The sequence below is a fragment of the Empidonax traillii genome, unplaced genomic scaffold, assembly GCF_003031625.1.
Source record: "Empidonax traillii isolate 1590-97213 ecotype Southwest subspecies unplaced genomic scaffold, ASM303162v1 scaffold1110:size201231, whole genome shotgun sequence".
Classification (NCBI taxonomy): Eukaryota; Metazoa; Chordata; class Aves; order Passeriformes; family Tyrannidae; genus Empidonax; species Empidonax traillii.
In genome coordinates, this window is record NW_020956303.1 from 118,083 (window position 1) to 130,314 (window position 12,232).

General features: G+C 56.4%; 1 protein-coding gene across 2 annotated transcripts; it reads right to left on the bottom strand.

Moving 5' to 3' along the window:
• Positions 1-454: 454 nt before the first annotated feature.
• Positions 455-11,216, bottom strand: FNDC4 (fibronectin type III domain containing 4). 2 transcript variants are annotated; one of them, XM_027905022.1, is made up of 6 exons: positions 11,078-11,216; positions 5,697-5,812; positions 4,980-5,184; positions 4,063-4,152; positions 2,666-2,799; positions 455-1,721 (listed from the first exon to the last, which is right to left on the bottom strand). In XM_027905022.1, exons 1-6 carry the CDS (start codon positions 11,148-11,150, stop codon positions 1,686-1,688), a joined length of 654 nt encoding a protein of 217 aa, XP_027760823.1. In that variant the 5' UTR covers positions 11,151-11,216; the 3' UTR covers positions 455-1,685. The 2 variants fall into 2 exon arrangements, with proteins under 2 accessions (XP_027760823.1, XP_027760824.1); XM_027905023.1 differs by having other exon boundaries at positions 455-1,718; positions 11,078-11,206.
• Between the last annotated feature and the right edge of the window lie 1,016 nt (positions 11,217-12,232).

Below are 12,232 nucleotides of genomic sequence, written 5' to 3' on the forward strand. Positions count from 1 at the left end.
AAAAACAAGCCAGTGGGCAAAAGAAGATGTTTGTCTTTCTGGAGCTGCGACCATGCTCCCTGCAGCCCAGGGAACAGCCCAGCAGCAGTTGCATCTCATCACTACTCAGGTATCCCTTCCTCACCTGAGCATGAAGCAGCACAGACCCCTCCAGCCAGCAGCCTGTCAGGGTCAGGTCTTGTCCCCTTCTTGGCCCTGCTGCCGGCACGTCTCTGCTCTCTGCAGAGATGCAGCTGTGATGCCATCCTCAGTGGGACAGTCTGCCACTGGTCCAGAAGCATGACATGGCCCAGCATACAGCGCTGGCTCTCCCTCAAGGGCCAGAGGGGTGCAAGGTGACCTTGGGTAGGAAGAGGTCTTCTCCTAAGGGCCAGACACATGCATTCAAAAACTACTGGTACACATACACGTGCACAGACACACACAGGACTTGCAGCTTTGCAGGTACAATTGCTGCCTTTGAGCCAGGATGCTTTTATTGAAAAGACCCTGCCACAGGAGTTGCTTATCCCATCCCTTCCCCACCTAGTCCTACAGCAGGAGCTGAGCAGCACCTGGAAGGAAGAGTCCTGAAAGTGCTTTTATTGGGAGGTTTATTCCTGGAAGACGCTGGATCCTGTGATGCTTGAGTCCAGGGCTGCAGAGCCAGCACATGGCAGGCTGCAGAGCAGAGCATGGAGGGAGAGCAGCAGCCAGGGCAGCAGACAGCCTCCTTGTATCATCCTGTTCCCTCTGAGACCTTGCAGGTCTCACCACATTGCCTCCTCCAGGCAGCACAGGCACTGTGCTGCTCACAGAGTGATCAGCAGCTCCCCATAAACAGCCTGAATGTGCCAGCACCGAGCCCTTACTGGGGACACGGTGCAGCCACAGCCATGCCCTGGCACTGCCCATTCCCCCAGCTCTGTGGGGCTCCCACCAGCAATCCCTGCCCTGGCTGCAGGCTCTGCGGGCTGGCCAGGCACTGAGCCAGTACTCACTTCTCATCCTCATTTGTGTCTTTGTCCTCCGTAGTAGAGAGAGGCTTCAAAGTCCCTGCATGGCCATGACAGGGTGCAGTGGAGCCCTGTTCTCCAGCAGCAATCCACTCTTCTTCCCCTGTGCTGACTGGGCCCAGCCCCACAGACAAACACTCCTGCCACCTGGCCACAGCTCCCCTGGTAGCACTGGGGCAATGCCTGCACTGCCCCATCCCCTCGGCCTTGGGGCCTAGAGGGGAGCAGCTCCCGTTCTCCACAGGCAGCTCCCCAAGCCCAGACAGGCGGCTGAGAGCAAGGTCTGTCCCAGGTTGACACCAGGCAGGCATCCAGTGCCACGACTGCACCCAGGGCTTCGGCCGAGCCGGGGCACAGGGACGAGGCCACCCCTCAGGCCATTGCACTGCCCCCTCGGCTCCCCCCACAGCCGGTGGTGTGGCCCCCCACCCGCTCTCAGCTTCATGCTCCGCAGTGGCAAGGGAGCGGCGCCAGGCGTGAGGGGTGGGCAGGGCCATGCTCTGCATGCACAGCTGGGAGCTGGCTCCATGCACATCCCCAGACAGGTGCCCTCGGGAAAGTGGGAGTTCTGATACGTGGCTCGTTGCATGCTGAGTTCCAGGCCGGGCGCCTGGTGCTGCCTCTTCTTCCAAGGCCTGCTTTGGCTCTAGCAGGACACCCAGGACCCCAGATGCAGAGCTGGTGCTGCACTTACACCTCGATGATATTGACCGAAGGAGATTTCTTCTGTGAGAGAAAAATCTGCTTTAAGGCCCTGCTTTGCTGTGCCCCTGGGATCAGATCCCTTGGCAGAGCCCCCCAAGCCCACAGCAGGCACCAAGAACTCAGCAGAACAGGGTCAGTTTGCAGTAGGGATCCAAGAGGAGGGATCTCTGGCAAGGAGTAATCAAGAAGCTGGAAAATCTGGAGGAGGGGAACTGGGGCCTTGAAGTCCCAACAGGAAGGTTCTGTTCCTGACATCCGCTGGAAACCAAGATGTGGAATCAGTGGGGCAGTCAGGCAACACAGTGAGGGGAGTTCCCACCATTGACAGAGGCGGCAGATGAGACACAAGCAAAAACCTAATGCACAGTCCCATTAGAGCATCAGGGCTATAAATCCCTGTCTTTGGTAGGTAACAAAGGGAGAAGTGTCAGGTGCTGAGGGAACAGCCAGATGAAGGTACTCCTCCCTTCCCATCCACAGCCTAGCACATCTCCATCAGGGTGGGGAAGGGGCTCTGGAATGACTCGTGTGGTGATAACCTGGAGTAAGCTGTGGTGAAGGCAGAAAGTAAGCAGTGACAGACCAGTGCAGGAACCCAGGAACAGCTGCCCAGCCTGTCCACTCCTGCCTTGAACAGGCAGGAGCCAGACCAGTCCATTGGTGCAGAGAGGTGCAGCCTTGGAGGCGCATGGTGAAGGGTCTGTTACAGTGAGAGAACAGAGTGGGTAAGAGCCATCCCAGCTGACATATCCTGTTGTCTCTTCAGTGTTTCTCCTGCAATCACCCATGGGGCACACACAGTGCCCCAGAGAGACCAGGACTCACTGCACCCTAAAACCCCTCAGTCTTTAGGGTGAGAGTGTAAGCCGGGGTGTTTCTGTTTCTGGAGAGATTCAGAACCTGTGGAGGCTGCAAGCCCCAGCAGACATCACATGCCATCCTTCCTGCCAGCCCTCCCGACTCACCTTGCTCCGCAGCAGCCCTCCGCTTGGTCGCTCTGGTGTGCTGTGCTCTGAGGACGGCTTTGTCTTCTCCTTGTTGTTGTTGGAGTCGTTATCCTTGATGATGTCATACTGTCTGCAGAACAGGGCAATCACCGCTGCCAAAAGACAGACGGGATGAAGGACTCCCTCGCACTGGCCGTGCCTGCCTCCCCTCCCTACAGCATCCCAGCTGCAAAGCAGTGACACCCAGGGCTCCCCTGGGTGCTGCACACCCACACCCCTCAGTGGCACCCAGGGCTCCCCTGGGCGCTGCACACCCACACCCCTCATGTATCAGCCTGCACCACCCAAGGCACCTCTGCACGTGAGGCTGGGCCAGTCTCCTCGGGCAGACAAGCATGGATGTGGCCGAGGCCACTGGGGCACATGGGACATGCTCAGTGCTCAGCAAGGGCAGATGCTCAGGCACTTGGAGAGGAACAGTGAGGTCAGTGAGCAGTTGGCTGGGTTTTGGAGTATCTCCAGCAAGGCACTAAAGTTACGGGGCTGGTGCTTGTGACCCCCACAAAAACCAGCCCTTGGCTTTGTCTGTGCAAACTGGCTGTGGAGTCAGTCACTCTGCCATGGTTTCACAGCACCCATCTCACACAGCATGTCCCACACCTGGGGACCCTGGACACAGAAGTATGGAGCGATGCCCCCAGCTGTGACTGTGCTGGTCAAACTCCAGTGTGTGTATGTGATAACATGCAGGCACACACAGAGTGGGCCAGACTCCTCCATGTTGGCACTCTAACACACCAACCTGTGCCACATTGTCTTGTATTTTCTTCCAGTGCACTAGAAAAGTGTCAAGGCCAGGAAAAGGAGAGATTCCTGCAAGATACCACTACAAAATCCACTTTTCCTGGGAAGGGAGTAGGGGACCAATGACTTCCCATTCACAGCAGCTGCATGTGACTAGTCAGGAGCTGACTTACATCCTAGGCTCCTGTGCTTCCAGGGCAACCTGCTGTCTGCTGGATCACTACCTTTAATCATGCTGTACAGGAGCACATCACCTACCTTACAGCTGCACTAGCCAGTGCAGCAGTGTTATCAGATGTCAGACACACTAGCTAAGGCCCAAGCAACACACACTCTCGTTACCATCATGTGAGATGCTCCCACCCTGTAATTCTGTGTCCCACACTGTCTCCTCTTCTTCCACATACGTCAGGCCACGATAGCTGAGCAGTGGCTGTGGTTGCTCCTTTTACCCCACTGGCTCCATTTCCTACAGAGACTCAGTGGACTTACTGGAAAGAATGCCAGACCCACATCAGTGTGTCTCTGCACTCTCTTGAGCCACATCCTCTTTGTGTATCCTGGATTGCACCTCTGCCCCAGCCCACCAGAGCGCTGCTTGTGGCACTCACCTGCCCACATGAGCAGCACAGCCACGATGATGATAATCTCGCCTGTCTGCAGCTGCCGGTCTTTGTCCAGCCCTTCCATGGTGATGTCACCTGCAGAGGAGAGATCCTAGGCAGGGCTGGCAACAGATACCCTCAAACATAGCAACACGGGAGGATCTGAGGAACTCCAAAGGAGAGAAACCCACTTCCCCCAAACAAGGATGGGTGTGAGATAAAATCCTGGCTGGGGAGAGGACATGCATCCTATGGCTTTCCTGTGTCAGATAAACTATCCTGGCTACAAAGGCAGTCAGTCATTCCAACAGCTTTTTTGGGTTCACATAGGGACTGCACAATGCATGCCAGTAATCACTGAGATCACTCCCTATGCAGGGGTCAGGGCAGGTCAGAAGGCTCTCAGCTGAACAGAAAAGTTCTGAGGCAAGTCACCCATCTGCTTGCCCTACCATACTCAAGACCCCCTCTCATACTTAGTGCTGGAGACAGACTCCTGTGCCCTCTCTGGGCATCTCTTGGATTATCTCTCATGGGCCAGCATGTAGGCAACTCCAAGGCAACAGGGATATGAGCTGGAAAGAAGACCGTGGGGCTCTGTCATTTCTCCTTTGGTTGCCTGCAGGCTGGATGATCTGAGAGCCCGTTCAGTATTGGCTTTCTACAGGCAGCAGCTGTGCTGGCCACAGTCTGCCTAGCTGAATAGTCGCCAAGACCTGGGACAGGAGGGCTGCAAATCAGGGCTTGGGGACATTATCAGGGCCACAGCGGACACAGCAGTAGCCTGTAACACCCTGCGTGTCCCCAGCCTGCTGCTCAGGGCAGCACCTTCCTCACTGGCTGCTGAATCCCTGCTTGTTTGCTGTGGAGACCTCTAGGTGTGGCCCCACCAGCAGTGCCTGGACAAGCCAGAAGGAGCTCACCTTGGTTGGAGCTGTTGGAAGGCAGGCGGTCGGTCTCCTTCAGGGTGCGGAAGTGGACACGCTTGCTGGCCTGGCTCTCCCCGTACAGGCCGATGCTCTGCACCTGGATGATGTAGTCGGCATCCTCTGCCAAGTCCCACAGCACGCAGGCACGGTTGGTGGTGTTCACCTCCCGGATGAAGCGCTGCATCTGCCCATCCTGCCGCTGCCAGAGGGAAGAGCTGTCACCCTCCAGAGGCTGCTCCCGACTGCACCAGGCACAGGCCCCTGGCTGCAGGGCTGTGCTGGTCACACTGCCCTCACTCCTCCCTTCCCAGGCAACCATCCACCCTGGGGTGGGCCAGGCTGGCCAGTACTGTGTTAGGCAGCATCCCTGCATGGTTTGAGGGCCAAGCGTCTCTCTGGAGAAGCCACTATCACCCGGGGCTGCACAGGTGGAGCAAGTAAGCAAAGAAGGGTTATATCATGGCTGAAGCAACATCTTTATCCAGAGAAATCACAGGGAAGACACTGGAGGGACTACCCCCAGTGCAGCCTGTGGTCTGCTGCCTTCCACCGGGATGGATGCCTCAGATGGGGTGCCCTGGCAAGGGCAGCTCAGCAGCAGAGGTGCCCTTGGGCAGGTACCAGAGGAGCCTCAGGCTGCGGAAAAAGGGCTGACATAGGAGCATGCTGGTAATCAGTGTCCCCAGCCCCCTGGGGACAGAGCCTGGATACCTGCTGTAGGATGGCATAGCCGATGACCATGTCTCCTTCTGGGACGTCCCAGGAGACTGTGGCAGAGTTTGCCTTCAGCTGCGTCACAGTCACGTTGACAGGGGACGGTGGCCTGTCTGGGTGAGCCAGGCACAGAGCAAGGAGAGGCACAGAAAAGAGGCAAAAGAAGATGTCTTAGAACAGGCACTTATCCCTGCACATCACCATGGGGCCTCTCTAACACCTGCCTGTGGCAACATGTTGGCCAGGGCTACAAGGAACAGCTTCCCTGGTGAATCTGTCCCCAGGAGAGGAGTGGTACAGCAGGTGCATGAGGCTGAGCCCTGCCAGCAGCAACACATGCATAGCATTGTGCTCCCTGGGCTGGCAGGCAGCTGCCCACTGGGTGTGTGAGGAGTGTGCAGGCACAGAGCTCTGGGACTGCCCTGTGGATGGGCACATCACGAATCCTGGCACACCACCCAGAACTGCGTAGGAAGCAGCCCAGACACAGCAGTGATATACCGACTGTGACAGAAAAATGGGGCTGCTTGGAATAAACACACTCTGCAACTCAATCTGGCCATTTGCCCTGCCTGGCATTACTCCTTGCTCCAGGGTGTGGAGGAAAGGCCAGTGCTGAAGGCAGAGCTGGCTGTCCCAGCAGTGCAGTGCCACTGGCTGCAAAGCTGGCAGCAACACTCAAGACGTTGCTGTTCTGCACAAAGCTGACCTGACACCCCTGACTGATCATCACCACTTTTGAGATTTCACAGCACTAAGAGCACGGCAGGATCCTACACAGTCCTGCACGCAAAGCCAAATTTTGTCTTGAAATTAGACACAGCAGCACATGAAAGGCACTGTGGCTGCTGTTCGTGTGTCCTCACTCCCGTAAACAAGTCAGTGTCCTTCTACAAGCTGCCTGCATAGCACAAAGTCAGGGCTGTGATTTATACAGATAGAAAAAGTGCCCCAGAAGGCACCTGAGAACAAGAGAAAGGTCAGCTGTGACACCACCAACAACCCCAGTTAGAGTGACAAGGAAAGGGGTTTTCTGCAGGTCAGCTATTTAAGTGCATTCATTCACATCTGAAAATACCCAGCTCCAGATCAAACCAGGAGAAGGGTGTGGTTCCCACTCTGAGAAATTCAGGATTGTGGTCTGCCAAGGGCAATTAAAACAGACAGGAGAGCCCAGAAAACATGAAAAATTGTTCTCAGAGAGACAACGGGACTGAGTGTGTCTCCAAAAGTTTAACACATCATCAGGAGAGAGGGTCACTGGAGACAACATGAACAAGGACGTCACAGGGTCCTGTGATTCTCTTTTGGAACAGGAGTCTGGAAAACTGGAAAAGATTCAAAGATACACTCAAACATCCTTTATCCCACAAAGAATGCCTCTCTGTAGTTTTGCCAGCGGGGATCTGGTTTATCACTAGCCTATGAGAGGGAGTCCCTGAGCCATGTCTGTATCTGTGCACTCTGCTTTCCCACACGCCACTGGCAAAATAGGCTGACCAAAGCCACAGCCCCAGGCTTGGCCACTGCCCAGGGTGTATGTACTCTGTGGGCACAGGAGCTGAGCTTCCTGCAGATGGAATCATAGAATCATTAAGGCTGGAAAAGACCTCCAAGATCATCAACTCCAACTTTTGACCAAATAGCCCCATGCCCACTAAACTGTATTGCAAAGTGCCATGTCCGGTCATTTCTTCAACACTTCCAGGGGTGGTGACTTCATCACTGCGCTGTGCCCCCTGTTCCAATGCTTAACCACTCTTTCAATGAAGAAATTGTTCCTAACGTCCAACCTGAACCTCCAACTGATGCAACTTGAGGTCATTTCCTGTTGTCCTATCACTAGTTATCTGGGAGAAGATCCTGACCCTGGCCTAGCTTCACCCTCCTGTCAGGGAATTGTAGAGAGCAAGAAGGTCCTCCCTGAGCCTCCTTTTCTCCAGGCTGAGCCCCCTCAGCTCCCTCATCAGACTTGTGCTCCAGGTCCTTTCCCAGCTCCATTGCCTTTCTTTGGACACACTTCTTTTCTTTCTTGTTATGAGGGGCCCAAAGCTATCCCCAGGACTGGAGGTGCCTCACCGGTGCCTAGCACAGGGGGACAGTCACTGCCCTGGTCCTGCTGGCCACAGTATTGCTGACACAAGCCTGTGTGCCCTTAGCCTTCTTGCCCACCTGGGCACATGCTGGCTCATGTTCAGCTGCTGTCGACCAGCACCCCCAAGTCCTTTTCCGTTGGGCCTGGTCTGGTTTTCCACCCCAGCCATGGCCAGTGTCAGGTCAGCTGCACAGCTCACAGTCCAGCCGTGGTAGCACCCTGTTAGCTGGCAAACAACTGCTCCCTCGTGCTATACCAAGCACAGGCATTTCCAAGTGTGGGTGTATGAGGGGCTGCATGGTTCTGCTGGCCTTCAGGCATAAGAACAGTTGTCCTTTGGCACCATTGTGCTAGCAAACATAGTGGGTTCAGAACAGCCCAAGAATCTAGTGGTGGAGATTGATCTGAGAACTGATCTGGTCTACACCAGCCAGCATGTGCCCAAATCACTCGTGGGCACGGCCTGGGAGCTAGCACAAGCCAGAAACCATTCCTGGCAGGTAGCACTGATGTATCCCCCTCTTTGGAACTTGTGAGCTTAATACTACGGATGTGACCAGACCCTGCCAGCTGGCCTCGGGACAAGAACAGAACACGGTGCTCCACAGGATACATCTACAGCAATAAATTAGGTGGTTTGTTACATCTAACAGAATTTAAAAAGTCCTGAACATGCGCAATGGGGGCAACTGGACTCCCAACTTTTAAGTGTATGTAAGAAAATTAAAGACAGGGTCTGACATCTCTGTGACACAGAAGTTTGTGGATGGAGCTTGTAGCAGGTTCCCAGCACTGCACAAGAATTTTCTAGGCTTCTGCAGGGAGCCCAGCCTGGCCTAGCCCAGGTTTTTAGGCTGGGGATGCTGAGACATGGCCCTGGAACCGTCACTCGATTATTTGAGAACAAAGGCACTGCACTGATCCAAAAGCCATACTGCTGGGTCCACCTGGGGCTGACAGAACTGCTCCAGCTGTACTTAGCCAGAGCTTGCACATGCTCTGTGCAGGGACATCACTCACTAGCAGCAGGAGGGTGAGAGGACCAGGGGCACAGCAGAGCCAAAGTGCACACGGCTCAGTGTGCCAGACCTCATGCATCCCAAACACATCTGGTGCAGCCTCCAGGCCAGCAGCCCTGAACCTGTGTGACAGGAGACCTGGTGTCCAGGCTGCAGTTCTGCGTTGGAAAAAACAGTGTTCCTTCGCCAGTTTGAGACTGAGCAAACTGCAGAAAATACATTTCTGAGCACACAGGATCTGCACTCCTGGCAGGAAAAGACAAGACAGGAAGCCTCAGAAGTCAAAAATTCTGAGAAGTTAAGCCTAGATACATGGGGCAATGCTTAATCCAAATGACCTCTGCTCTGCAGCCAGGCTGGGAGAGCTGTAGTTGTTCAGCCCGGAGAGAAGGCTCTGGGAAGACCTCAGAGCCCCTTCCAGTGTCTAAAGATCCCAAGAGAGCTGGAGAGGGACTTTGGACAAGGACCTGGAGGGACAGGACAAAGGGGAATGGCTTCACACTGACAGGGTGAGATGGGATATGGGGAAGAAAGACTTGCCTGTGAGGGTGGTGAGGCCCTGGCACAGGTTGCCCATAGAAGCTATGGCTGCCCCTGACCAGGAAGGCAAGGTTGGATGGGGCTTGGAACAACCTGATCTAATGGAAAGTGTCCTTGCTCACAGCAGAGAGGGTGGAATTAGTCTTTAAGGTCCTTTCCAACCCAAATCATTCCAGGATTCTATGATATGCAAGATGAGACCTCACTGAAAGTTGTTACAACGAGACCTCCAAAGGACAAAGCTTTGTGTATGGTCCCCAGGTGGCATCTAACATCATCCAGCCAGCTCTGCAGCTGAGGTCAGAGCAACTTCACGCCAGAGCTGTTGCCATAAAGATCTGTGAATGCAAGGGCTCCAAAAAAACATGCTCTCTGATAACCACGTTCTGGCTATAAAGCCAAGATGCTGCTGGGCTCTCTGGGAAAAGCGTGCCACTATTTAGCCTTGCTCAGTGCATTAACCACTAATGATTCGGCATCATTTATAAGTTGTCCAGCTTCACTTTCTATTAAAGCTGTATAACCAAAGGGGCATTCCACAGAAAGCACAGTCACTTACTTAAAGCCCGGTACAGGTTTTGTCCGGCCTGTACAGCAGTGTGCTCCTTTTGGGCCTGATTAAGGGGTGGGAATACCTGGGCTGTGTGCAGAAGCCACAGTACTGCAGCCTGCATTTGGGCACCGGGAGGGATGGCTAGAGGGCAGTGGGAGGGATGGCTGGTGGACAGCGGGAGGGATGGCCGGTGGGCAGTGGGAGGGATGGTCAGTCGGTAGCTGGGCACGGGACCAGATCTGCCACACAGCCCAGTTCCATGGGTTAGCAAAGGGGCTGGACAGATACTCCTGGTGAGGGATGCTGGCAGATGTGGTGCTGCAGAGGAACGGGGCACAGCTCCACTGGCACCCTCCCCATCCTGCTGTGACACGGAGAGGGGACCACCCCTGCCCCTCGGTCGGTGCCCTTGGGGCTACTGCTCAAGGGCACCCAGATGTTTGCTCAACTTACTGCTGCAGCAGGGAGTAAGCACCAGACTGCACATCTAAAAATAAGTGGCCCCTTTTTAACACCCCTGACTGCATCTCTTCCTGAATCCGTCAGCACGTATTTTGCAAGGAGACGGAAAACACAGCAGAACGTAGCAGAACACGTCTGGCACTCGCAATTCGATTTAATATCTCAGTAACCTGACTAGGGGCAAACTGACAGCAGGAGGCAGCTGCTGACAGCGAGTCATTTCGGCGAGTCAAGGGACACAAGGACAGCGGTGCTCCGGGTGCACTGAGCTCGGTGTCCCGGCGAACACCGGCAGGAAGGGACAGGATCCCCGTCAGGCGGGGCCGGCCGCAGCCCGGAGCGTCTCCTCCCGGAGCAGGAGCTCCCTCGGGGCAGGATGGGACGCAGGGGCCGCGCTCCGCGGGGCACGGAGCGCCCGCGGCGGAAGCCCCCGGGAAGGGCAGCACGGCCGCAGCCGTCCCGCGGGGAGGGGACACGACACGGCCGAAGGCACGGGGGACTCAGGGGCCGCGGCGTCACGGGAGTGCCGAGGGGTGCCCGGGGTCCGCAGCCAAGGCCACGCCGGGGACTGGGGGAAGGCCGGCGGGAGAGTCCGGGAGGGCCGTAGCCCACGGTAGGGGCGGGCGCCCAGCCGGCTTCCCCCGCCCGGGGGGCGCCAGGTCCGCAGCGACGCGTGGTCCCGGTGCCCTCCCGGCCCGGCCGCACTTACTGGCTCGCACGAGGCAGAGGTCGCAGCCGAAGAGCACCAGGACGGGGCTGAGCAGCGCCGAGACGCGGGCCATGGCGGTGGGAACTGCGGCCGGGCCGGGCAGCAGCCCTGGCACCGGCCCGGCTCCCTGCGCCGCGGGACGGAGCGGGGCCGAGCCCCGGCCGCAGCACCGGGGGGGCGGAACGGCCGCCCGGCCCGGCCCGCCCCCGAGCGGCACCGCAGCGACTCCGGCGCCGCCTCCCAGCCATGCCCGGGAGCGGCCGGCGCCGCCCCGGCCCCCTGAGCCGTACCTCCAAATCACCAGCACCGCCCCCCGAGCTGCCTCCCCAAACCGCCGGTAGCGTCCGCATCCCGTGCCGGACCCCCGGAGCCACCAGCGCCGCTGCCGGTATCGTTCTCCAGTAACCTTCAGTGCCCTGCTGCATGCTGCACCCCCAGTAACTTCCAGCTCCCACTCTCCCCGTGCTGGACTCCCAGTATCATAGAATCATAGAATCATAGAATCATAGAATCATAGAATCATAGAATCATAGAATCATAGAATCATAGAATAGATTGGGTTGGAAAAGACCTCCAAGATCATCAAGTCCAACCCCTGATCCAACTCCAATTACTATATCATGGCACTAAGGGCCACATCCAATCTCTTTTTAGAAACCTCCAGGGATGGTGAATCCACCACCTGTCTGGGTAGGCCGTTCCAATGCCTGATTACCCTCTCTGTAAAGAATTTCTTCCTAACATCTAACCTAAACCTCCCCTGGCAGAGCTTGAGCCCATGTCCCCTTGTCCTCCTGCTGATTGCCTGGGAGAAGAGACCGACCCCCACTTGGCTACATTCTCCTCTCAGGTAGTTGTAGAGAGTGATGAGGTCACCCCCTGAGCCTCCTCTTCTCCAGACTAAACAACCCCAACTCCCTCACCCTCTCCTCATAGGACTTGTGCTCAAGTCCCTTCACCAGCCTGGTTGCTCTTCTCTGGACCTGCTCCAGCACCTCAATATCCTTCCTGAGCTGAGGGGCCCAGAGCTGAACACAATACTCAAGGTGTGGCCTCACCAACGCAGAGTACAGGGGAAGGATCACTGCCCTGCTCCTGCTGGCCACACTGTTCTTGATGCAGGCCAGGATGCCATTGGCCTTCTTGGCCACCTGG

What these genes read in the sequence shown, in the direction of transcription:
- FNDC4 (XM_027905022.1), bottom strand. Translation starts at nt 11,150, where the DNA reads ATGGCCCGCGTCTCGGCGCTGCTCAGCCCCGTCCTGGTGCTCTTCGGC. An exon ending in TTCCAACAGCTCCAACCAAG is followed by an intron (nt 4,153 to 4,979) that starts GTGAGCTCCTTC and finishes TCTCCTCTGCAG; the next exon opens with GTGACATCACCATGGAAGGG. An exon ending in TGTGCTGCTCATGTGGGCAG is followed by an intron (nt 2,800 to 4,062) that starts GTGAGTGCCACA and finishes GTCTTTTGGCAG; the next exon opens with CGGTGATTGCCCTGTTCTGC.